The sequence below is a fragment of the Nerophis lumbriciformis genome, linkage group LG38 (assembly GCF_033978685.3).
Source record: "Nerophis lumbriciformis linkage group LG38, RoL_Nlum_v2.1, whole genome shotgun sequence".
Lineage (NCBI taxonomy): Eukaryota > Metazoa > Chordata > Actinopteri > Syngnathiformes > Syngnathidae > Nerophis > Nerophis lumbriciformis.
In genome coordinates, this window is record NC_084585.2 from 13,458,554 (window position 1) to 13,481,611 (window position 23,058).

The 23,058-nt window shown below is 44.1% G+C and overlaps 1 protein-coding gene and 1 long non-coding RNA gene across 4 annotated transcripts in view; one reads left to right on the forward strand and one right to left on the reverse strand.

Annotated features, from left to right (window-relative positions):
* ralgapb (Ral GTPase activating protein non-catalytic subunit beta) overlaps positions 1-23,058 on the reverse strand; it is a 26,161-nt gene continuing 3,103 nt past the window's right edge. Inside the window, exons 3-33 of one of the 3 annotated variants that reach the window (XM_061932474.1) lie at positions 19,944-20,146; positions 19,713-19,879; positions 19,456-19,639; positions 19,255-19,386; positions 19,086-19,198; positions 18,986-19,027; positions 16,507-16,551; positions 16,388-16,438; positions 16,195-16,322; positions 15,978-16,125; positions 15,807-15,906; positions 15,444-15,611; positions 15,241-15,355; positions 9,121-9,235; positions 8,989-9,050; positions 8,878-8,923; positions 8,672-8,793; positions 8,411-8,593; positions 8,207-8,355; positions 7,960-8,129; positions 4,682-4,791; positions 4,474-4,632; positions 4,227-4,409; positions 4,004-4,162; positions 2,715-2,838; positions 2,512-2,643; positions 2,394-2,434; positions 2,244-2,325; positions 2,116-2,170; positions 340-479; positions 1-263 (exon numbers count right to left, since the gene is read on the reverse strand). In XM_061932474.1, the coding sequence (XP_061788458.1) occupies positions 91-263; positions 340-479; positions 2,116-2,170; positions 2,244-2,325; positions 2,394-2,434; positions 2,512-2,643; positions 2,715-2,838; positions 4,004-4,162; positions 4,227-4,409; positions 4,474-4,632; positions 4,682-4,791; positions 7,960-8,129; positions 8,207-8,355; positions 8,411-8,593; positions 8,672-8,793; positions 8,878-8,923; positions 8,989-9,050; positions 9,121-9,235; positions 15,241-15,355; positions 15,444-15,611; positions 15,807-15,906; positions 15,978-16,125; positions 16,195-16,322; positions 16,388-16,438; positions 16,507-16,551; positions 18,986-19,027; positions 19,086-19,198; positions 19,255-19,386; positions 19,456-19,639; positions 19,713-19,879; positions 19,944-20,146 (3,801 nt within the window). In that variant the 3' untranslated portion in view covers positions 1-90. Of the gene's footprint in view, positions 264-339; positions 480-2,115; positions 2,171-2,243; positions 2,326-2,393; positions 2,435-2,511; positions 2,644-2,714; positions 2,839-4,003; positions 4,163-4,226; positions 4,410-4,473; positions 4,633-4,681; positions 4,792-7,959; positions 8,130-8,206; positions 8,356-8,410; positions 8,594-8,671; positions 8,794-8,877; positions 8,924-8,988; positions 9,051-9,120; positions 9,236-15,240; positions 15,356-15,443; positions 15,612-15,806; positions 15,907-15,977; positions 16,323-16,387; positions 16,439-16,506; positions 16,552-18,985; positions 19,028-19,085; positions 19,199-19,254; positions 19,387-19,455; positions 19,640-19,712; positions 19,880-19,943; positions 20,147-23,058 lie in introns of all 3 variants that reach the window. The other 2 variants (XM_061932473.1, XM_061932472.1) reach the window with 2 other exon arrangements.
* The window catches only part of LOC133578225 (uncharacterized), a 26,146-nt gene continuing 7,352 nt past the window's right edge, over positions 4,265-23,058 (forward strand). The window contains exon 1 of the long non-coding RNA XR_009811825.1: positions 4,265-4,810. This is a non-coding gene — a long non-coding RNA (uncharacterized lncRNA). The remainder of the gene's footprint in view (positions 4,811-23,058) is intronic.

A 23,058-nucleotide genomic window follows, 5' to 3' on the forward strand; every position in this document is an offset into this window, starting at 1 on the left:
TACGTTTAGGTTATTTTTATTGATGGTGTTACTGATCATTATATCCAAAAGCAACAGCGACTGTTGCCATGGCGAAGCAGGTAGGTGGGGTCAGGGGTCATGGAAAAGGGCGCTGTAGAAAGCGGGCTCAGAGTGGCGGCAGCGGTAACGAAAGATCATGTCATTGATCATGTGCTTCCGTTTGATGTGTGGCGGGGGGGCGGAGTCACTCCACAGCTGTCGCCGATGGCAACAGTTGATCGCCATCTCTCTGACCAACGTGCCTGTGGACAGAGAGACATGAGGACAGGAGGACGCAGCACAGAAGGACGAGTGGGACAGACAGACGGATGGACGAACCCAAACTCCATTTGCTGAGCACGCTACCGCTGACCAGTGGAAGTACCAAATTAAATTTGCCGGTGGACTTCTCTCGGACCGTGATGTGAAAAAGTCCACTATTTAGGCGACGGATGAAGACAATCTGGACATGGGAGAGACTGACAGGCAGACAGGGACAACGTCAACAAGCTAGCACATTGTCATTCTGTAACCAGCGCTTGCATTGGTCAGTGAATGTAATTCCAGTATTATCCACAAGGTGGTGTGTTTCCTCTCGAACGGTTTCTGCTCACTGTCACCCCATGAGGAGCACTGTGGTACTGCAAAGGACACCGATCTCCAACGTGCGCCCCATTGCCTTATCAGCGCACACTTCCTTTATCGGCCCTCGGCATAATGTAAAAATAACATCTTTAGTGATTATTTATTGGAAAACAACTTTGTTTTATCGCCTTTAAAAAAATATAAGCTTTTGTTTTATTTTAGATATCTTAGCATTCATTGACCTATAATTCATTAATTTTAGCTAGGCGTTTCTCGATTCACACAGCAACAGCAGCAATGACCAAACTAAGCAAAATATGGAAAAGCAACATCAACTTCAAGACAAAGTTCAAACTTTACAAATCTCTAATAACATCAATATTGCTGTATGGATGCGAGACCTGGACACTCCTGGTAGAATCAGAACGAAAAATACAAGCCTTTGAATACAAATGCCTCAGAAGAATACTCAAGATAACATACCACAAACACAAAACCAATGAGTATGTGCGAGGTGAAGTCGAAGAACCCCTGCTCGCAACAGTTAAAAGAAGGAAATTTGCTTGGTTCGGCCACATATGCCGCCACGACACCCTGTGCAAGACCATCATGCAGGGCACACTAGAGGGTGGAAGGAAACGAGGAAGACCACGGAAATCCTGGACAGACAACATCAAGACATGGACGGACCTGTCGACCCCAGAGCTATTGACGGCCACTAAGGACCGTGGGAACTGGCGCAGACTGGCTGCTTCTTCATCGCAGTTTCCCCCCCGACGACTTGACAGTCATGGGAAAGAGTGAGAGTGAGTTCTCGATTCGAAATTTGATATCAGATATCGATCTGATATTAGCAAAAACATGAGTATTGGATTATATCGGCTTGCATGTAAAATCTCCGATACAAGCAGTCATGCAGTGTGTTTACTTGTGCAAAGCAGACTGGAGCCAGTTAACATCTAAATGTCGTCCAATAAGCACACAGGGTTGGTCTTTTCATTATTTTAGTCTAATCATTTACAAAATGGTAACATGCTAGGCTATATGGGGTACTAGGAGAAGCACACAATAGCACACAAGCTAGACATATGTAATAAGTGTCCTTCATTGAACAATTTGCAGTCTAAAACAGCACATTTGTCAATATAAAATATAAAAAATAGTTGCATATTACTTACACATACAAAATCTCCAATGTAGAAACGTTTTAGAAAGTATGTCCGCATCGTTCAACTTTGTGAATTTTTGTGGTGTTATCAAAAAACACAATTACCACTCCACTTCAATTTAAAGACATCATACATCCATTACAGACTGTTAATGATAAATAAAATGAGTGATTTTCATACCTACCATTGTTCTCTGTTTGACTAATTTCACTTGATTAAACCGTTTCGAACATTCCACACTACAAAATAAAACAATTAGGTATAATTCATGCTGATATCCTTTCAGAAGTGAAAAAGTTGTATCGCGACACTTATAGTTTTAGCTTATTTTACAGTATGTAAAAAATATCTCAGGTTTTACCTGTTCACAGTTTCTGATTCATTGAGCGACAGCAGCTGGCAAACAGGAAACGTCTCTGAAACCCAAACATCACATCATGGCTTCCTTAGAATTACTTCTTTTTGTAGACAAGCTCTTTTTGTGCGTACCGATGTCCTCCAAGTCTTCCAGCCAAACAATGAGCAATGATGATACAACATGAGGACATTTAACGTTTTCGGCAGTGGATGTCTGGACAAACAGAGGAGTTGTAAATTTTAGAAATCTACTATTTTTTTTAAAGTGCAGGTTGGGCTGACCGCTGAATGACCCGCCTCCTTCCAGCGCATTGACCAATTAACTGGAAGCAGAGAAATATTAACATCACAGTCAATTACGTAATTTTTTCTTTTTTTCATGCACAAACAAAGCTATGACCTCGTGTTGATGATGAGGGGACAATGAAGGTGATGTCCGTCAGAGAGTCAGCGTACTTCAGCACAAACCTGTCCCCATCAAACACCCCCCCTCCGCTGTCTCCGAGCATGGCATGGAATTCTGGGAAATGGCCTGACACAAATGACCTCAGGTAATCTTTAGCATCTGAAGTTGTCATGTGGTCACACGCCGCTAACGCTCACCCAAAGTGCAGGTGCTGGTCGCACCGTCTTGACCATGTCCAGTCCTCGCTGGCCAGCCCAGACTTGAAAGAAAGTCCAGGAAGTGAGACGAGACGTTGCAGACAGACTCAACGTTCCTCAGAATCTGTGAAGGGAAAATTGGTTTGAGTCACGGTTCTGAGCCAAACTCAGCCCCTCCAGGAATTGCAAACTTTTTTGTAATTATAGCGTCTTTCAAAGGCTTGTAAAATGTCTAAATATACATGAGTTTTATCAGAATTGCGGCAAAAGTTGCAATGTTTTAAGGCATGGGTCCCCAAACTTTTTGACTTGGGGCCGCATTGGCCGGGCTGTGTGTGTGTGTGTGTGTATATATATATATACACACACACACACACACACACGAGTGCGAAGATGCCACAAATAATTGATGGGAAAATGCATTTTTAGATTTGCCTGAGCAGCTAGGAGACACCGAGAGTAACAAGCAGTAGAAAATGGATTTGAAAAGAAAGATTAAAAAAAAAAAAAAAAAAAAGTTTTTCTTTTTTTACTTGGGACTTTCCGCAGGCCGAATTTTGGACGCTGGCGGGCCCGATCTGAATTAACTTGTGATTTTATGATTTTTTTTTGTCAATGTTTCAAATGTTCTTTGTAACCTCAAAAAGCACAGGATTTCAACAAATACTGTATTGATGTTTTGCTCATTATATACCACGCTGACTTAAAAGTGGACACTAGAGGGCAGTAAAAGCACTTACTCGAACTCATTGCTGCGCAATTACTTTGTTTTAAATAATTATATCATTAACAATAATCATTCATTACGTTAAGAGCATTGGTGAACTGTTGAGAGCGATCTATTGCGCAAATAGCGTTTGGTAAATGAGAGTTTGATCACACTTCAACATCTCCAACATGTAAATGTTGTCTCTTTGCTCGGTCAGTATTGAAAATTAAAATCTGCTCTTAACTGTCTTACCCTGGAAAAATAAATATTAAATATGGTAAATCAATAAATACATGACAACTAGTAAGTAAATGTGTATTTACTATGTTACCCAGAAGGCAGGAAGGAAGGGGAATTAGGTCCGAGCAACACAAGTTGTTGTTGATTTGTCGACGTAAGAAACAAACATAAGTTTTGAATATGGCGAAAGTGACGCTGATTGGCTAAAATTTGCGGGTAAGTAGCGGTCATTGGACAAAGTTGCAAGGCTGCGCATAATTCACGGGGATTGGATGAATGTGCGTGAACTGTCGTAAACGCAAATTCCTGGAGGGGCTGCAAACTGACAGACGGTGTGAACCTCGGCAGCCGTCTTCTGTCCTGCCCTGACGTAGAAGACAAAGACACTGTCACAGCTCCTGGACGGAATCTGGTCCAAACGTCTCAGGTCCTCGTAGAAGCCTGGCAGAGACGGATCCAGAGATGCTAACTGAGCAGGCGTCCCCACTGTACCTGGATCCTACAGACGGATGAGACGTACAGGTGAGACAGACACACTTAAGTCTTAAGTCCCTAAAGTCTACCTGCAGGGTCTCAGGGGTCAACAGGCCCATGTGGGACAGGAAGAGTCTCGCCGTCTGGAAGTGGGCGGTAGAAGGCGGTGGCGGCAAACGAGTCGTCATGGCAACCGTCCGGCTGCTCGCCTGCGGCTGATCCTCTAGTTGCTCCTGTCGCCGCAAGGCGACTCGGAGACGTTCCAACTGTGCCTAACAGACAAGGACATCAGTTCCGGGAAGTTCTGCGTTCACCTAGCATGTACCAGCGTATCACCTGGTCAGTCACGCTCTCCCACTGGTCCGGAATGCTCAGGTCGGCTTGAACACGGAAAACTTTGCTGATGTTGTCAGGAAGTGGCTCAGGTTTGACACATGATGTCCCACGAGCGTCTCCCCAGGCTTTACCGTGACGCTCCGGCTCGTCTAGAAGAGTCTGTGAAAAATAATCAGCAATTCTTTTCCTCTCTTGTGTCACTGCTCACCTTTGTGCTTGTTCTTCCCTCTCTGGGCTGAAGGTGGTGCTGTAGAGTCCAAGCATGACGTGACCACGGTCCTCGGATCAGTGCGGTGAGCGACGGACATGACACAGATTCTGCAGGACCAAGGAAAAGGTACCGGTTAGTTTTTCATTACCGGAAATAGGGATGGGCGATACAGCCTAAGATCTATATTGCGATATATACTGTAGTCTCTTGCAATAATGATATAACTCACAATATATGGTTTGGCATATATAAATGATAACAATAACGTCATTTTTGACTGTATTTCTTTCAAAACTATTATTCATCTATACTTGCTAATTTACTGTTAATATCTGGGTACTTTCTGTTGCAACATGTTCTATCTACACTTCTGTTAAAATGTAATATTCACTTATTCTTCTATTTGGATACTTTACATTAGTTTTGGTCGATACTACAAATTTCGGTATCAATCGAATACCAAGTAGTTGCTGATACTGATACTTCAAATTTTCATTATCATTGAATGATAGCATTTTTGATCACAACTTAAATCCGACAAACACTTTAATAACAATATCAATATTTAAATTATTTCCTTTTTCCCTTTTATTACAAAAAAAATGTAGAATAAAGTCAATAGTGCAGCATATTTAAACATAAGCAGAAACTGCTATTGGCTCTAATTTAAGTCTTTTGGTTTTTGTCCTTAAAGTCCTCTAATGTCCGCGGACTTATTGTTTGTAAACAATAAAAAAATGACACAAAAAATTAATTTGGTGATAATAAAAAGTATAAATCTAATCACTGTAGTATCGACCATATGATGATACTACACTATTCATCTCTACCGTCATTAATTGTATCGATCTGCCTGCCCCTGCTTATATTTAAGAGCTCTAGCTTAGTGGTTGGCATGGCTTATAGGCATAGACATTTAAACTAGGGTTGCCCATGTATGCAGTACTCCTGCCATCCCACAGGATCAACAGCGAGGCATATGTGTCATAATGAAGCAGTAGTGGGGTGAGTAGAAAAAGACTCCTCATTCAACACCGAGAAAAAAATCTAAATAAATTGTGAAAATCTGATTATTAGCAACGACTGGCAAACAAAGTATGAATTTTTTGCCCCAGAGCAAGTGCTCGAGTCACTGTTTTCTGGGGGACCTTTTAAGCGACGGACACATTGTTCGAGACAAGCAGCAATGGTAGAAATCCCAGCGTGTAAACTTCATCATGAAACTTGGTCAAATCTTTGTAATTAGGTATTGTGCATGAATATATTTAGTTTGTTTTGTATTGAAATTGCTGACTGCGTGATGTCTTTTGTATTCGTGGTCGTGTTGTTTTTTGTCTGGGAGTAACTCTGGGCGATCAGAGCTCATTTAATACATGTTTTTGACTAATAGAAGGCAATAACGCTACACCTTAGGTTTAATTGTGATGAGTCAAGGCGAGGATGTCATTTAGGGCTATATTAATAAACTTTGATTGATTGATTGATTGAGTCACATTCATGTTTGATGTACCGTATTTCTCGTAATATAAGTCGCAGTTTTTTTCATAGTTTGGCCGGCGGTGCGACTTATACTCAGGAGCGACTTATGTGTGAAATGATTAACACATTACCGTAAAATATCAAATAATATTATTTAGCTCATCCACGTAAGAGACTAGACGTATAAGATTTCATGGGATTTAGCGATTAGGAGTGACAGATTGTTTGGTAAACGTATAGCATGTTCTATATGTTATAGTTATTTGAATGACTCTTACCATAATATGTTACGTTAACATACCAGGCACATTCTCAGTTGGTTATTTATGCGTCATATAACGTACACTTATTCAGCCTGTTTTTCACTATTGTTTCCATCCATCCATTTTCTACCGCTTATTCCCTTTGGGGTCGCGGGGGGCGCTGGAGCCTATCTCAGCTACAATCGGGCGGAAGGCGGGGTACACCCTGGACAAGTCGCCACCTCATCGCAGGGCCAACACAGATAGACAGACAACATTCACACTCACATCCACACACTAGGGCCAATTTAGTGTTGCCAATCAACTTATCCCCAGATGCATGTCTTTGGAGGTGGGAGGAAGCCGGAGTACCCGGAGGGAACCCACGCAGTCACGGGGAGAACATGCAAACTCCACACAGAAAGATCCCGAGCCCGGGATTGAACCCAAGACTACTCAGGACCTTCGTATTGTGAGGCAGATGCACTAACCCCTCTGCCACCGTGAAGCCCTATTCTTTATTTATTTTAAATTGCCTTTCAAATGTCTATTCTTGGTGTTGGGTTTTATCAAATAAATTTCCCCAAAAAATGCGACTTATACTCCAGTGCGACTTATATATGTTGTTTTCCTTCTTTATTATGCATTTTCGGCCGGTGCGACTTATACTCCGAAAAATACGGTAAATGTTTTTAAATTTTCTATATGCGTAAACATATTATTGTGAGAATGTATTAACACGAACCCCTCTATTTTATTCATGTACAATACACAATGGGCATTATTTATGTAAAATACACAATAGGCGCTATACCTTTGTAATGTTTATTTAATATTAACATTTTCAGTCTTACAATCCTAAATGAATGAAGAAATGCAAATAAATAAAATTGAGAAAGGAAAATAATTTAAAAGAAGGAACAGTAATCCCCAACAAAACCTCTGGAGCTTCTGTTTCTTCCTACTATTAAAGTACACGCTGGAAACCAGTAGCGATGGCAGAATAATTAATTTATAGACAGTGCAGTGTGAAAGCTGATGTGTTTACTTTGCAATTAAGTAAACTAAGCCTCAAAGGAATATAACCTGCATTGGCACTTTCTAACAAAACAACCACATTTTGATGTCTGGCCCCGGAGCTCTCAAGCTCTTGAAACGGCATCCCTCTTCATTATGTAGTTGAATAAGCCTGTCCTATGGTGTGTATTGTAGCATGTTTAGCAAGTCCTTGTCCTCCTGTGTAATAAACCAATCTATCAATCATCAATCAAAGTTTACTTATATAGCCCTTAATTACAAATGTCTCAAAAGGCTGCACAACTCTAGAGGTGAGGATTAGCAAGGACGCTACATTACGTTGAGAATGCGGTAGTTGGCTTGTCGCTATCAAATTAGCTGGACACCGCGAGAACATTTCATCAACATGCATTATCATGATATTCAGATAGAAATAAAAGCTCTATCGTTGGCCAAGTTGATATCATTTATATCGTGTATACCACGCAACACTAATCTGGAGCAGACTTTCAACTCAGTCAGGATTCCACAACGCACCTTTTTCAGATGCCTGCGCTTTTTCCAGAATCCCCAGGATCACAGAAACATTGACCGCAAAATATCTCAGCTTGTGCTGGTTTCTGTCTCGTGGACTGGAGACACCCATCAGAGCGTCCTCATCCGGTGGGCCTCCGGATGGCGGGAAGGCTCCTGACACCTGCATGATGCTAACACAGGCGGACAAGATGAGACGTGGAAGACCAGAGTAAGGTTTTGAGCCCAGGGTGTTTTTGTTTTTCCTCACCAGTTGAGCGTGACCTCAGCCGCCTCCTTCACCCTCAAAGACACTGGGTTCAGTTCCTTCTTCTCTTTGCATAGCACTTCTTCCTCCAGTCTGGACTTGCTGCCTGAAATGCCCAGTTCCACCGTCTCCAGAACCTCCAGCAAACAGTCCTGGACGCACACATTGGTCAGTTAGTTAGTCACCTGGCGATGAGTCTGCGGCTACCTGTTGATCCAAGATGGTGGGGTGCTGAGTCAGCCAGGTGCTGAGGCAGTAAAACGCCGCCACAATAATAGAGTGAAGGTCTCTGGAGTGGAGCGGAGGAGGACGGCCGCACTGGAACTCAATGTGGCGGCAGACCGAAGTCACCGCTCTCCTCTTTTCCGCCTCAGCCACGCCCACTTTCACCTGCGAGACAGGTGGCAGCGCAAGTGAAGCGGGACATTTCCCGTGGTTGTTGGCATATTCTGCAGGTGGTCATGTGACCTTGGCCAGTCCTTCCAGAACCTCCATTGCCGCCAGACAAACGGCCGAGTCGTTCCTCCATTGCGACGTCAGATGCTGTGTTAGCAGATGCACAAACTGAACCCACAGGACCCCTGCTGTGGCTGATTGGTTGCCATGGAAACACACAAACACACATAGTAGCAGAAGGACAGATGAAAACAATTGAAAATAACTCAAGGTCTTACTGGATACTTCGGTCCGTTTGGTTCTACTGGTTTCGGCCTGCTGCTGCTGGAAAATGTGGAACGTAAACATGCTGCGGGCTGCCAGGATGGGGTCAAGGAACAAGAACTCACCCGCTGAGTTTGTCCTGCAACCTCGAGCTGAGCCGAGTCCTGAACCAGAATCAACATGGCCGCTGCCAAAGCAACGACAGATGAATGAAATCGCAGGAAAAAAAAATAATCAAAAGCTCTGATCGAACTTACCCAGAATCATCTGCGTGTTGGTGCTGTCAGTCTCTGTCTGCAGGGAGCCAATCAGCACGCTGAGGAGGCGGGGCTTTAGAGACAGGAAACTTTCATCATCATCACCCCCACCGAGCTGCACCGGAAGACACGCACCTGAATGTTGGAGGTTCACTTCTAGATATGTTTTCTATCAAGAGGTGGGTTGTAACAAACTACATTTACTTAAGTAACGTTTTGGGTAAATTGTACTTGTCAGACTAGTTTAAAGGCAACATTAGTATTTTTGCGTTGAATAAACACTACTTTTACTTTGTTACATTGAGTTTCAGTCTAATCACTACTATTTATTGATATTTGTAATCTATTGATTACTGCTCGGAAAGGCGTATTTATTCGGCTCTTCAGAGAGACTTTTGTCACATGACTGTTTTACCAATCCGACGTAAGCACTAGTGACCTTTAACTCTATTTCCAAAATTTAAAGGGGAACATTATCACAATTTCAGGAGGGTTAAAACCATTAAAAATCAGTTCCCACTGGCTTATTTTATTTTTCGAAGTTTTTTTCAAAATTTTACCCATCACGCAATATCCCTAAAAAAAGCTTCAAAGTGCCTGATTTTAACCATCGTTATATACACCCGTCCATTTTCCTGTGACGTCACACAGTGATGCCAATACAAACAAACATGGCGGCTAGAACAGCAAGATATAGCGACATTAGCTCGGATTCAGACTCGGATTTCAGCGGCTTAAGCGATTCAACAGATTACGCATGTATTGAAACGGATGATTGTAGTGTGGAGGCAGGTAGCAAAAACGAAATTGAAGAAGAAACTGAAGCTATTGAGCCATATCGGTTTGAACCGTATGCAAGCGAAACCGACGAAAACGACACGACAGCCAGCGACACGGGAGAATGCGAGGACGAATTTGGCGATCGCCTTCTAACCAACGATTGGTATGTGTTTGTTTGGCATTAAAGGAAACTAACAACTATGAACTAGGTTTACAGCATATGAAATACATTTGGCAACAACATGCACTTTGACAGTGCAGACAGCCCAGTTTTCATCAATTAATTTATTCTGTAGACATACCCTCATTTGCTCTCTTTTCCTGAAAGCTGATCTGTCCAGTCCAGTTGGAAATGCATCTGCTTTGAGTGTCGCAGGATATCCACACATTCTTGCCATCTCTGTCGTAGCATAGCTTTCGTCGGTAAAGTGTGCGGAACAAACGTCCAATTTCTTGCCACTTTCGCATCTTTAGGCCACTGGTGCAACTTGAATCCGTCCCTGTTTGTGTTGTTACACCCTCCGACAACACACCGACGAGGCATGATGTCTCCAAGGTACGGAAAACAGTCGAAAAAACGGAAAATAACAGAGCTGATTTGACTCGGTGTTTGTAATGTGTTTGAGAAAATGGCGGATTGCTTCCCGATGTGACGTCACGTTGTGACGTCATCGCTCCGAGAGCGAATAATAGAAAGGCGTTTAATTCGCCAAAATTCACCCATTTAGAGTTCGGAAATCGATTAAAAAAATATATAGTCTTTTTTCTGCAACATCAAGGTATATATTGACGCTTACATAGGTCTGGTGATAATGTTCCCCTTTAACGGCGCCTGGCAGTCAAATGATCTCACTCAAACTACACCGTAAAAAGTGACATGATGTCATAACTCTTCAATGTTTACTCACAAACTATGAAAGATAACATTTATTTAATCTGTGTCAGCAGAAAGGTTTACATTTCAGCCTACGAGTGGCGGGCCGTGCGTTTCCCACCTAGGTCTTCAGTGATGTCCGACTTCAAAGATCCATCCATCCATCCATCTTCTTCCGCTTATCCGAGGTCGGGTCGCGGGGGCAGCAGCTTAAGCAGGGAAGCCCAGACTTCCCTCTCCCCAGCCACTTCGTCCAGCTCCTCCCGGGGGATCCCGAGGCGCTCCCAGGCCAGCCGGGAGACATAGTCTTCCCAACGTGTCCTGGATCTTCCTCGTGGCCTCCTACCGGTCGGACGTGCCCTAAACACCTCCCTAGGGAGGCGCTCGGGTGGCATCCTGACCAGATGCCCGAACCACCTCATCTGGCTCCTCTCCATGTGGAGGAGCAGCGGCTTTACTTTGAGCTCCCCCCGGATGACAGAGCTTCTCACCCTATCTCTAAGGGAGAGCCCTGCCACCCGGCGGAGGAAACTCATTTCGGCCGCTTGTACCCGTGATCTTGTCCTTTCGGTCATAACCCAAAGCTCATGACCATAGGTGAGGATGGGAACGTAGATCGATCAATTGAGAGCTTTGCCTTCCGGCTCAGCTCCTTCTTCACCACAACGGATCGATACAGCGTCCGCATTACTGAAGACGCCGCACCGATCCGCCTGTCGATCTCACCATCCATTCTTCCCTCACTCGTGAACAAGACTCCGAGGTACTTGAACTCCTCCACTTGGGGCAAGATCTCCTCCCCAACCCGGAGATGGCACTCCACCCTTTTCCGGGCGAGAACCATGGACTCGGACTTGGAGGTGCTGATTCTCATCCCAGTCGCTTCACACTCAGCTGCGAACCGATCCAGTGAGAGCTGAAGATCCTGGCTAGATGAAGCCATCAGGACTACATCATCTGCAAAAAGCAGAGACCCAATCCTGCAGCCATCAAACCAGATCCCCTCAACGCCTTGACTGCGCCTAGAAATTCTGTCCATAAAAGTTATGAACAGAATCGGTGACAAAGGGCAGCCTTGGCGGAGTCCAACTCTCACCGGAAACGTGTCCGACTTACTGCCGGCAATGCGAACCAAGCTCTGACACTGATCATACAGGGAGCGGACCGCCACAATCAGACAGTCCGAAACCCCATACTCTCTGAGCACTCCCCACAGGACTTCCCGAGGGACACGGTCGAATGCCTTCTCCAAGTCCACAAAGCACATGTAGACTGGTTGGGCAAACTCCCATGCACCCTCAAGGACCCTGCCGAGAGTATAGAGCTGGTCCACAGTTCCACGACCAGGACGAAAACCACACTGTTCCTCCTGAATCCGAGGTTCGACTATCCGACGTAGCCTCCTCTCCAGTACACCTGAATAGACCTTACCGGGAAGGCTTAGGAGTGTGATCCCACGATAGTTAGAACACACCCTCCGGTTCCCCTTTTTAAAGAGAGGAACCACCACCCCGGTCTGCCAATCCAAAGGTACTGCCCCCGATGTCCACGCGATGCTGCAGAGTCTTGTCAACCAAGACAGCCCCACAACATCCAGAGCCTTAAGGAACTCCGGGCGGATCTCATCCACCCCTGGGGCCCTGCCACCGAGGAGCTTTTTAACTACCTCAGCAACCTCAGCTCCAGAAATAGAAGAGCCCACCACAGATTCCCCAGGCACTGCTTCCTCATAGGAAGACGTGTTGGTGGGATTGAGGAGGTCTTCGAAGTATTCCCTCCACTGATCCACAACTTCCGCAGTCGAGGTCAGCAGAACACCATCCGCACCATACACGGTGTTGGTAGTGCACTGCTTCCCCTTCCTGAGGCGGCGGATGGTGGTCCAGAATCGCTTCGAAGCCGTCCGGAAGTCGTTTTCCATGGCTTCCCCGAACTCCTCCCATGTCCGAGTTTTTGCCTCCGCAACCGCTGAAGCCGCACACCGCTTGGCCCGTCGGTACCTGTCCGCTGCCTCAGGAGTCCCATGAGCCAAAAGAACCCGATAGGACTCCTTCTTCAGCTTGACGGCATCCCTCACCGCCGGTGTCCACCAACGGGTTCTAGGATTACCGCCACGACAGGCACCAACTACCTTGCGGCCACAGCTCCAATCAGCCGCCTCGACAATAGAGGTGCGGAACATGGTCCACTCGGACTCAATGTCCAGCACCTCCCTCGTGACATGTTCAAAGTTCTTCCGGAGGTGGGAATTGAAACTCTCTCTGACAGGAGACTCTGCCAGACGTTCCCAGCAAACCCTCACAATGCGTTTGGGCCTGCCAGGTCTGTCCGGCATCCTCCCCCACTTCAAAGATCACCTCTCAAAATACCATCATTGATGTCACCACATGACCATTGCTGGAGAAATACTATACAGAAACACATTTACGCACTAATGGGCATGGTATAAAACGGGTTATTTTCTGGCGCAATTAAAAATCAATAAACCCGCATCAGCAATTAAAAGATGTCTTATGTGGTACTGTCAAAATTAAAATTGCAATGGGGCTATTATGCATGCTCTTCACTACTGTGGCATGCTGGGTAATGGAGGTCTTATGTTACCTAGCTCATAACATCACAACATACATACAAACATATATCTGCCTTAGGCCAGCTAGAAGGCCTAACTGACAACAACTTGTGATCTGATTGGCTATTGCAACTGTCTGTCAAATGTTTGTGTCCGTTCACTTACAGTGCACTGACGCCCGCATTGTTGATTCTGAAGGCCTTGGCAGATTTGGTACAGCCTGGCAACATAAGCTAGCTGAATTCTGATTGCACAAAAACTCTATAACCTAAAAACTACAGCGCTGGAAGGAGCATAATATGACATGAAGAGAATATGAATACTTTTAGATATTTATGGAAAGTAAATAAACAATTACTTTTATCTTTAATTATGATCATAATTTCTTGTTATGTTATGCCAGCATAGAAGGCCTTGCTGGCCCTAACGGCACACCACTGCAGCCTACAATAATTCCACTTCCAACTAGAGAAAACATGTCGCAATACGTTGTAGATGTTTTTTTTTAATGTTTTAGCTGTGCATATGCTAACAGTCCTGTTATAACATCATAAATAACTGTAAAAAATGCAACTTTTGTGGGCTGACCCTCCCTAAATTGGGGCCATAAGCAGGATTTTTTTTGAGGCCCCCATTACAAAATGTTTTTTTTTTACACTTTTCTAGTTGTGTAATACATTTTACACTTTTTGAATTAAACTTAAATTTGATGCTTGTTTGTACTAAAACAAATTAATGGGAAAGAAATGAACTTTTTAGTGAAAAATAACAAATTAAACATCATTAAAACATACATTTACACAACTTATTGACGCTTCACCAGTCGGAACTTGATCCCGGTACAACTGTTTCCCAGTCGAGCACTAAGGCTGCACGCCACCGGAGACAATAAAACTTAAGGGAACATTTTCCATTGTCAGCGACTGAGCAGGAAGGAGCTAGGAACACGTTTGTGATCAGATCTAGTTTCATTAATTAACATTTCACGAAAAACAGGGCCACCCACAGATTGCAGGACGCTGCGCACAGTCAAAAGTTACTCACCAGTTACTCAGTACTTGAGTAGTTTTTTCACAGAATACTTTTGGATAACTACTCTTTACTTTTACTTGAGACATATTACTGGAAAGTAACAGTACTCTTATTGTGACGATCTGTCACTTCACTTCTGGTGGTGGTTCCTTGTTTGTTGTTTGTTTCCTGTCGGCGCTCTTATTTTTGTTCCCCTTCCTGCTTTTCTCCCTGAGCGCTTGTTTTCCTCACCTGTCCCTGATTGGCAGCCCGGCACACTTGGTTGGAGTTGCCAATCAGGCTGCTATATATGCCTGCCTTGCCTGTTCCTCAGGGCTCGAGGATTAATGACTATGTTAAGAACCTTACATGCACAACTGCTTCCTTCTCTGTTTTGAGTATTAAGAGACTCTTACCTGATCTTCATTCTCCTGGTTCCTGCATCTTGGGGTCACTAAATACCACTGCAGCCATGCGGGTTCGCAACATAGTCATTAATCCTGAAGCCCTGAGGAACAGGCGAGGCAGGCATATATAGCAGCCTGATTGGCAACTGCAACCAGGTGTGCCGGGCTGCCAATCAGGGACAGGTGAGGAAAACGAGCGCTCAGAAAGAAAAGCAGGAATGGGAACAAAAATAAGAGCGCCGACAGGAAACAAACACCAAACAAAGAACCACCACCAAGAGTGAAGTGACAGATCGTCACACTTATTTAAGTTAAATTATTGGCTTTTACTCACCTCTGGTTTTATCCTCCTGATAAGCAGTGATAAATATTTATTTTAGCTCTTTTTCTTTTACACTTTTCGGAATAAAAACAGTTCAATACGCAAATGTCCACTGCAGAGGATGCTGGTTCTCAGGAGGATGAGACAAAGTTACCTCCAAGTGGACACGTCCAAACTGCTGAGGGAGGGGCAACAATGACATCAATGTCAGGATGCAAGCTCGCCTCAAGTCCACCGGACTCACTAAAGTCCTGAAGCTCAACAGTTCCCTGCCAGAGGAACATGGCGGTAGTCTACTGTAATACTACTAGTACTAATGTAGTAGTACTCTTGCTAACAATGTAGTGTTTGGGCTACCTGTCAAGCAGCACTGTTTCCAGAGCGCAGACGAAGGAGGGGAGCAGCAGGTTGACTCCTGGTAGGTCGCAACAGAACAAGGAGGAGGAGTTGAGGAGGATGGAGGCCAGAACCGGAGGACTCTTCTTCTCTGCCACCTGAAGACCTTGCAGGAGAACCGCATAGAACCTGAAAGAAGGCAACATATCCCTATGAAGGGTCTCATTCATCCAGGTTGTTCAATCGAATGAGCGGCCAAACGTCTTCCGAGACAAACCGAGCAGTCCACTTGCGAACGATTGAACGCCCTGAGAAGGCAACATATCATCTAACAAAGTATGAAGATAATTTGAATCAAGTAAAGGAGGCTAAGCTGCTACACACCTGGACAGGTGGACAGGAAGGATGTCTTCTGTATTTTTCTTGCAGCTGAAAATCCTACAAAGTGTCCCGCAGGCCTCAGCTCGACCATCAGCCCACCTCTCTGACGTCACACCGACTGTTTACTCTTTGTTGTGTAGCACAGGATCAGCTCGCTGTAGTACACATACTCACCCGCAGGAGCAGAGTCTCTGTCAAGGACAGCGGCATCAAACAGGAAGGAGCCGAAGAGACTGAGGAGCGAGTCCACCTTACCCCTGAGGGGGGAGGGGCGAAGCGGAGGACGAGAGGAAGACCTCCAGCGATGGAGGGAGGGGGACGTCTGAGGGGAGAAGACAAGCGCTGAAGGTTGGTGACACGGACGTGTTAGGACATGTGGACACGGAAAGACCTGTGAGGACATCGCCTTGGAAACGGTCGATATTTTCAGCCGACCATGCAAGAGAGGGGGGGAGTTACTACTGGGTGAGACGTTCACCGGGGTGGGCGGGGCACTTCCAGAACGAGGCCGCGAGATACCTGAAGGGACGAGAAAAACGTTTGTTTGGTATCGACCAATGAAAGGCGGGTTCGGCGGATCTTACCGTAGGAGGGCAGGCGGTCTCTGAAAGGACTTCGAGTCACTGCAACACCTGCTTGGAACATCAACACCTTCCTGAGCAGTCAGTCAACACCTCCATGCTTTGACTAGTCAAGGTCTTACCGACAGAAGGCAGCCGGTCTCTGAAATGGATCCTTGCTGCGAGTCCTGCGGGAAGACAACAAGAAAAGCTAGAAAAAGCAATTTCAGTAGAAATTGCGTGTGAATGCTGAAAAGCTCAACTCAAATGCTAACTGTTAGCATGCTAGCCAAATAGCGTGAAGTAAAACAAAAATATGACTCTTAAATGTATAGCCTACCTAGCGGTTAGCATGTAGTCAGTAGATGTGGGTTGGAAACTACGTTTGGGCATCTCTGTGGAGATCGCATGCATGTTATCCCATGCGTGCGTGGGTTTTCTCGGGGTACTCCGGCTTCCTCTCACATTCCAAAAATATGCATGTTAGACTCTGAATTGTCCATATGAATGTGAGTGTAAACGGTCTCCGTGGGGTTGGCTGGCGACCAGATTGTACCTGGTCTCTTGCCCGACTTCAGCTGGGATAGGCTACAGTTTACCCGTGACCCGAGTAAGGAAGTGGTACAGAGCATGGATAGCATTTTGACTTTGGAATGGTTTGAATCGGTTAAGAAATGTAGGAGATGTGGACATTTGACAAATATTTCTTTCATTTCGAATGGGAAGAAAATGTGGAAATTTTTTGGAAAATATAAAATGGTGGCACATGTGCAACTGTCACAGAAAACTTCATGTGAAATTTAGGCTCAATCCCAATACACCCCCTCACTCACCACCACTAACCCTTACCCACTACCACTACACCCTCGTAGTGAAGTTAAAAGGGGTAGAGCTTTGTAATCTTCCCTAAGAATTGGGACACCACTTGCTACGTCACAGCATAGTTTATGTTCGGGCACGTAAGCGACTACGTAGTTACCTTTGCACATACGTCCCACCTAGAGTTGGACCGACACTAATATTTTGGTACCAAAATGTATACCGTCATGTATTTCAATACTTTTTGATACTCAATCAAGCATGTGATTTTTTCCATCTATAGTCGGAAATCCATATTTTTTATCTTTGTATCTTTGTATCTTGATCCATCTCTTTGCCATATCTGCCAACAACTACGGTTTTCCCGTAATGAGTACGGTTTCTGATAATCCATTCCGATTTACGGACAGGCCAATCAGAGGCAAGATAGGGCGGGTCATCGAACCAGGAAGGGAAATCACAACAGACACGCACATCCCAAATGACGATGAGAGAGTCGTAGAAGAGAAGACGGAATATTCAAGCGGGCGATTTATATATTAAAATAACTAGTGGAAGATGGCAGAGAGATTCTCTTCTTAGACATGCCAGTACAGAGTGTACTCGGTGTAAAGTGGAATGTGGAGGATGATGTGTTTTTTTTTTAGTGTGGTTCTCAAAGAAAAGCCTGCCACACAAAGAGGAATCCTAGTGACAGTCGCTAGTGTGTACGATCCATTACGGTTTCTCTCCCTCTACATTTTGACTGGTAAACAAGCGCTGCAAGAAATGTGCAAGCGTGGTGTTGGATGGAATGATCCTGTTCCTTCTTCAGTCAAGACTAAGTGGAAAATATAGCTCCATAACCTGGAAAACCTTCAAATAATTAAAATACCAAGATGTCTCATTCCTGAAGACTTTAGTTCAGTCCAAAAAATTGAGCTGCATAATTTTTCGGATGCCAGCAGCTGTGGTTATAGACAATGTTCCGAACATCAGGATTGTAACAGAATAAAAAGTAGGTACCGTAGGTATAAACTTTGAAAGGGCAAAGAATGAGATGGACAGGGGTTTGATGGAGATGGAAAAAGAAAGGATTTCTACCTACCGAACGAATGTAACTTCCAAATTAACGTTCCGAAAGCAAGCCACAGAGGCGGTGTTTGGGAACGCCAAATATGGACAGTCAGGAGTGTAATGAGTTCTGTCTTGACACGAGTCAATGGAAGACTTAATGATACCTCTTTGAGAACATTTTTCTACGAAGCAATGGCGATTATCAATAATCAACCACTCACTACAAATACCATTCGTGATCCAAAGAGTGTTGAGCCCCTGACACCTAATCCTTTGTTCACTCTGAAGACATCCCTGCCCCTTCCTCCTATACCTCCTATGCATGGAAATGGTGGCGAAGGTTCAGAATCTGACTGAAAATATTTGACGAACATTAGTCTAAGACAACAGTGGCACAGTCCTTAAAGAAACGTTGCAGTGGTGATAAATTGTGGTGATTGTGAAAGAGGATAACATTCCCAGGAATGAGTGGAAATTGGCCAGAGTAGTTGAAACAAGTAAGGATGAGGATGGTGTTGTGCGAAAAGTTAGGATACAAGTAGGACAAAGAGCCACAGGAAAGAAAGATGAAAATGTAAAGCAACCGACTTTTCTTGAGCGGCCAATTCAGAAACTAGTGGTACTAGCCGAAAACTAAAAAATGATGTCAAAATTGAATGAAAAATGAGGTAGAAGAGGTCAAACCTTTCAGCATTCCCACAAGAAGGAGAACAGGACCTAGTCAATGCTACAGGTGGTGTTGACTACCTGAGTTTATCTGCTGGTCTTCTGAGCATGTCTCAAACAGACCTGCAACAACACCTTCATCATGCATCGTGTCACACAAATGTACAGTCTGGTCCAGTACCCAGAAAGGCGTTGACCATCTTGCTCACTGCTGTCATGGCTGTAAGGAACACGTCCTCCTGGGCCGGGAAAGCCGAACCATCATCCGGCGCACACCTCAGCTCAGCAGGATTGCTGAGAGATAGGAACTATGTCACTGTAAAGGGCATGTCAGTTGAAGGTAGCGGTACCTGAGCACATGCAGGAAGCGGAACCAGGTCTGGAGTGTGCGCTGGCGGCCCAAGTCAGCAGGGATCAGAGCAGCGTCTTCAACCGGGACCTTGAAGGACGGAAAAGCTGGACCGAAGGTCAGCGGCAGCAACCTGTGGCCATGAAGCCCGTTAAAGCCACAAGTCCACGGACAGAGGTAGAAGTCCTCGTTGGACGCTGACCTGGAGGTTAAAGCTGAGACCACGCGGGTCCACAGGTCTACTGTGGCAGGCTGGTACCTCCAGCTTTTCATCATTTGTCTCCACGTGAGCCACAAAGACTGAGACGGGAAACAGCGAGAGCAAGACAGAAGCCACACCTGGAAGAGGACGTCCATGGACAGGTGGGAGAGCTGCTGGGACAAAGCTGCAGCGGACACACAATACGCAGGCAGTGAGACACAAAACTCAAGACAAAAAGGGTGTGGTCTGTTGCTTACGCGCAGAGGTTGGCGGGGCGAGCAGTGACTGGTTGGCGCAAAGCAGAAAGTGAAGAAGTGTCTCCCAGGTGTCTTGACTCATCATAGTGCTCTCACTGGCCAGACGTTGAACTGCACTTAGCACCTGTTGACAGAGGGCCTGGTGCACCACGCAGGACTGGTCCCTTCTGAAAAAGACAGCAGTTCTTTAAAAGTTCAGCAAGTCTTTAAGGTGACTGCTAACTTGTCTACCTGGACAAGAAGAGTGTGCGCAGATGTCTCAGAATTTTCTGAACGTAGATGTTGGGCTCCTTGATGATTGGTGGAGGAATGGAGTCTCGCGGGGACACGAGGACCAGCAGCCAGTTGGTGTAGACGTCCACGCAGAGTTTGACCGTATCACAGTCCAGCGGCAGGGACAAGGCGTGGCACAAAACCTCCATTGTCCATTTCACCTGAAGACAGAGGACCAACGAGAATGTTTTATGGTTTTATAAGCCTCGTTTACAGGCAACACAAAAATTTGACTCAAAAAGTCCCACAATGTCGCGCCAAGTCACGCAAATTCAACCAATCCCTGCAAATTATCATCTCAGAGCGGCGTGTTTTAGGCCCCCTGGTCCCTATTCGGACTTTATCAGTGAATTTTCAGAGATTGTTGCTGATCTAGTGACGCACGCAGATAATATAATTATAATGGGGGATTTTAATATCCATATGAATACCCTGTCAGACCATCCGTGTGTGGCGCTCCAAACAATAATTGATAGCTGTGGTCTTACACAAATAATAAATTAACCTGCACATCACAACGGTAATACGATAGACCGAGTTCTTGTCCGGGGTGTTCCCACCTCCAAAGTTATGGTAGTCCCGTACACTAAAGTAATGTCTGATCAGTACCTTATAAAATTTGAATTTCTGACTCATTGTCAACAAACTACTAATAACCAATGCTTTAGCAGCCGCAACATTAATGCTGTCACAACTACGACTCCTGCTGGCCTACTCCTCTCGGTAATGGCACCATTCCCAAATTATGTGGGCTCTATCGATAACCTCACTAACAACTTTAACGAAGCCCTGCGTAACGCCATTCATAGTTTAGCACCGCTAAAGCTAAAAAGGCCCCTAAAAGGCGTACCCGCTGGTTCACAGAAGAAAACAGAGCTCTTAAACTATCATGTAGAAAGCAGGAACGCAAATGGCGTGCGACTAAACTTGAGGTTTTCCATCAAGCATGGAGTGATAGTTTAATAACTTATAAACACGCTCTTACCTTAGCTAAAACTAATTACTACTCCAATCTCTTCTGCCTTAATAAAAATGATGCTAAATATTTGTTCAATACTGTTTTAATTTGTTTACCCAACCATGGACTCTTCCCAGTAGCTCCACTCACAAGAAAATTTAACTCAAAGAGGAGATTAAACATAATGCGTCCCAGCTCCAACTGGGTTCTATTATGTATGTACGACGGATATTGCCCTCCAAAATAATCTCTCTTTTTGAAGAAATAACAAAGGAACTCTTCCAATTTGTAAATGGGACAAGACAAACAACATATTCCTGGGAAACTTATCAATGAGCTGTTTGTAATATTAGGACCATCAGTGCTAAATATTAACTTATCACTTTCCTCTGGTACTGTTCCCCTAGTATTAAAGAAATCAGCCATTCATCCTCTGATCAAAAGTCCTAACTTCGATCCTGACCTCATCGTAAACTACCGGCCGGTGTCCTACCTTCCCTTTATCTCGAAAATCTTCTAAAAAATTGTTGTACAGCAGCTAAATGAACACTTAGCGTCTAACAATCTCTGTGAACCCTTTCAATCTGGTTTCAGACTGAAAGGGTTCACAGAGATACATGCATACATACATACATACATACATACATATGTATATATACATACATACATACATGCATACATACATACATACATATGTATATATACATACATACATACATGCATACATACATATGTATACATACATACTGTACATACATACATATGTATATATACTAGGGGTGTAACGGTACACAAAAATTTCGGTTCGGTACGTACCTCGGTTTAGAGGTCACGGTTCGGCTCATTTTCGGTACAGTAAGAAAACAACCAAATATAAATTTTTGGGTTATTTATTTACCAAATTTGCAAAATCTTCCACCAAAAATATTTTTCTTAGTGGAATATTTGATGTGAAGTAATCAGAACCTTGGATAAGTCAATAATTCATAATAACATTGATTTTGATTCAATATTATGTTTTGAGCAATGACAGTTTGAAAGAAAAAACAACAACTTTGTTTTATTAGTCAACATTGCAACTTTTTCTAAATTACATTTAACCTTTAAGCTTTTTTATTTCACTTTTGTTATGTTTTTGTTTATTTTAATAGTATTTTTAGAATGTGCCGTGGGCCTTTAAAACATTAGCTGTGGGCCGCAAATGGCCTCCGGGGCACACTTTTGACACCCCTGCTATAGATAATAAAAAATTAAATCTGATAAATCTATGGATAAAAAGCAGAGCCTGGCGACGCATGCACGTTTATCATAACTCTCTCGCTCTCGCTTTCTCTGTCTCTGCCCCTCCCTCACGAATGCTGCTGCGCGCACAATTTTTTGTTTTGTTTTTAACCCCTTCTTAACCCTGAACGTACATTGAAAATACACGCAACCCTAACTCAAAATGCCGGACATTTGAGGCATTTAAGAAACTCCGCCCTGACAGCTCCGCAAAAGAGGACATGGTCAGTCCATCGTAGCCCGTTAGCTGCTAGCATGCTGCGTGTTGTGCCTCGGTGTGTATTGTTTACACAACGTACCGTACGTTACGCTACTTAATATGTCCGTGTGGAAACTTGTTCGGTACACCTCTGAACCGAACCGGAACCCCCGTACCGAAACCGTTCAATACAAATACACCTACCGTTACACCCCTAATATATACATACATACATACATATGTATATATACATACATACATACATACATACACACACACACACACACACACACACACACATATATATATATATATATATATATATATATATATATATATATATATATATATATATATATATATATATATATATATATATATATATATATATGTGTGGGGAAAAAAATCACAAGACTATTTCATCTCTACAGGCCTGTTTCATGAGGGGGGGTTCCCTCAATCATCAGGAATCTCCTGATGATTGAGGGAACCCCCCTCATGAAACAGGCCTGTAGAGATGAAATAGTCTTGTGATTTTTTTCCCCCACACATACATATATTGCGCTCTACTACGGTATCGAGCACTATTTTTTGGATAACCTTATTAAGACATATATATATATATATATATATAT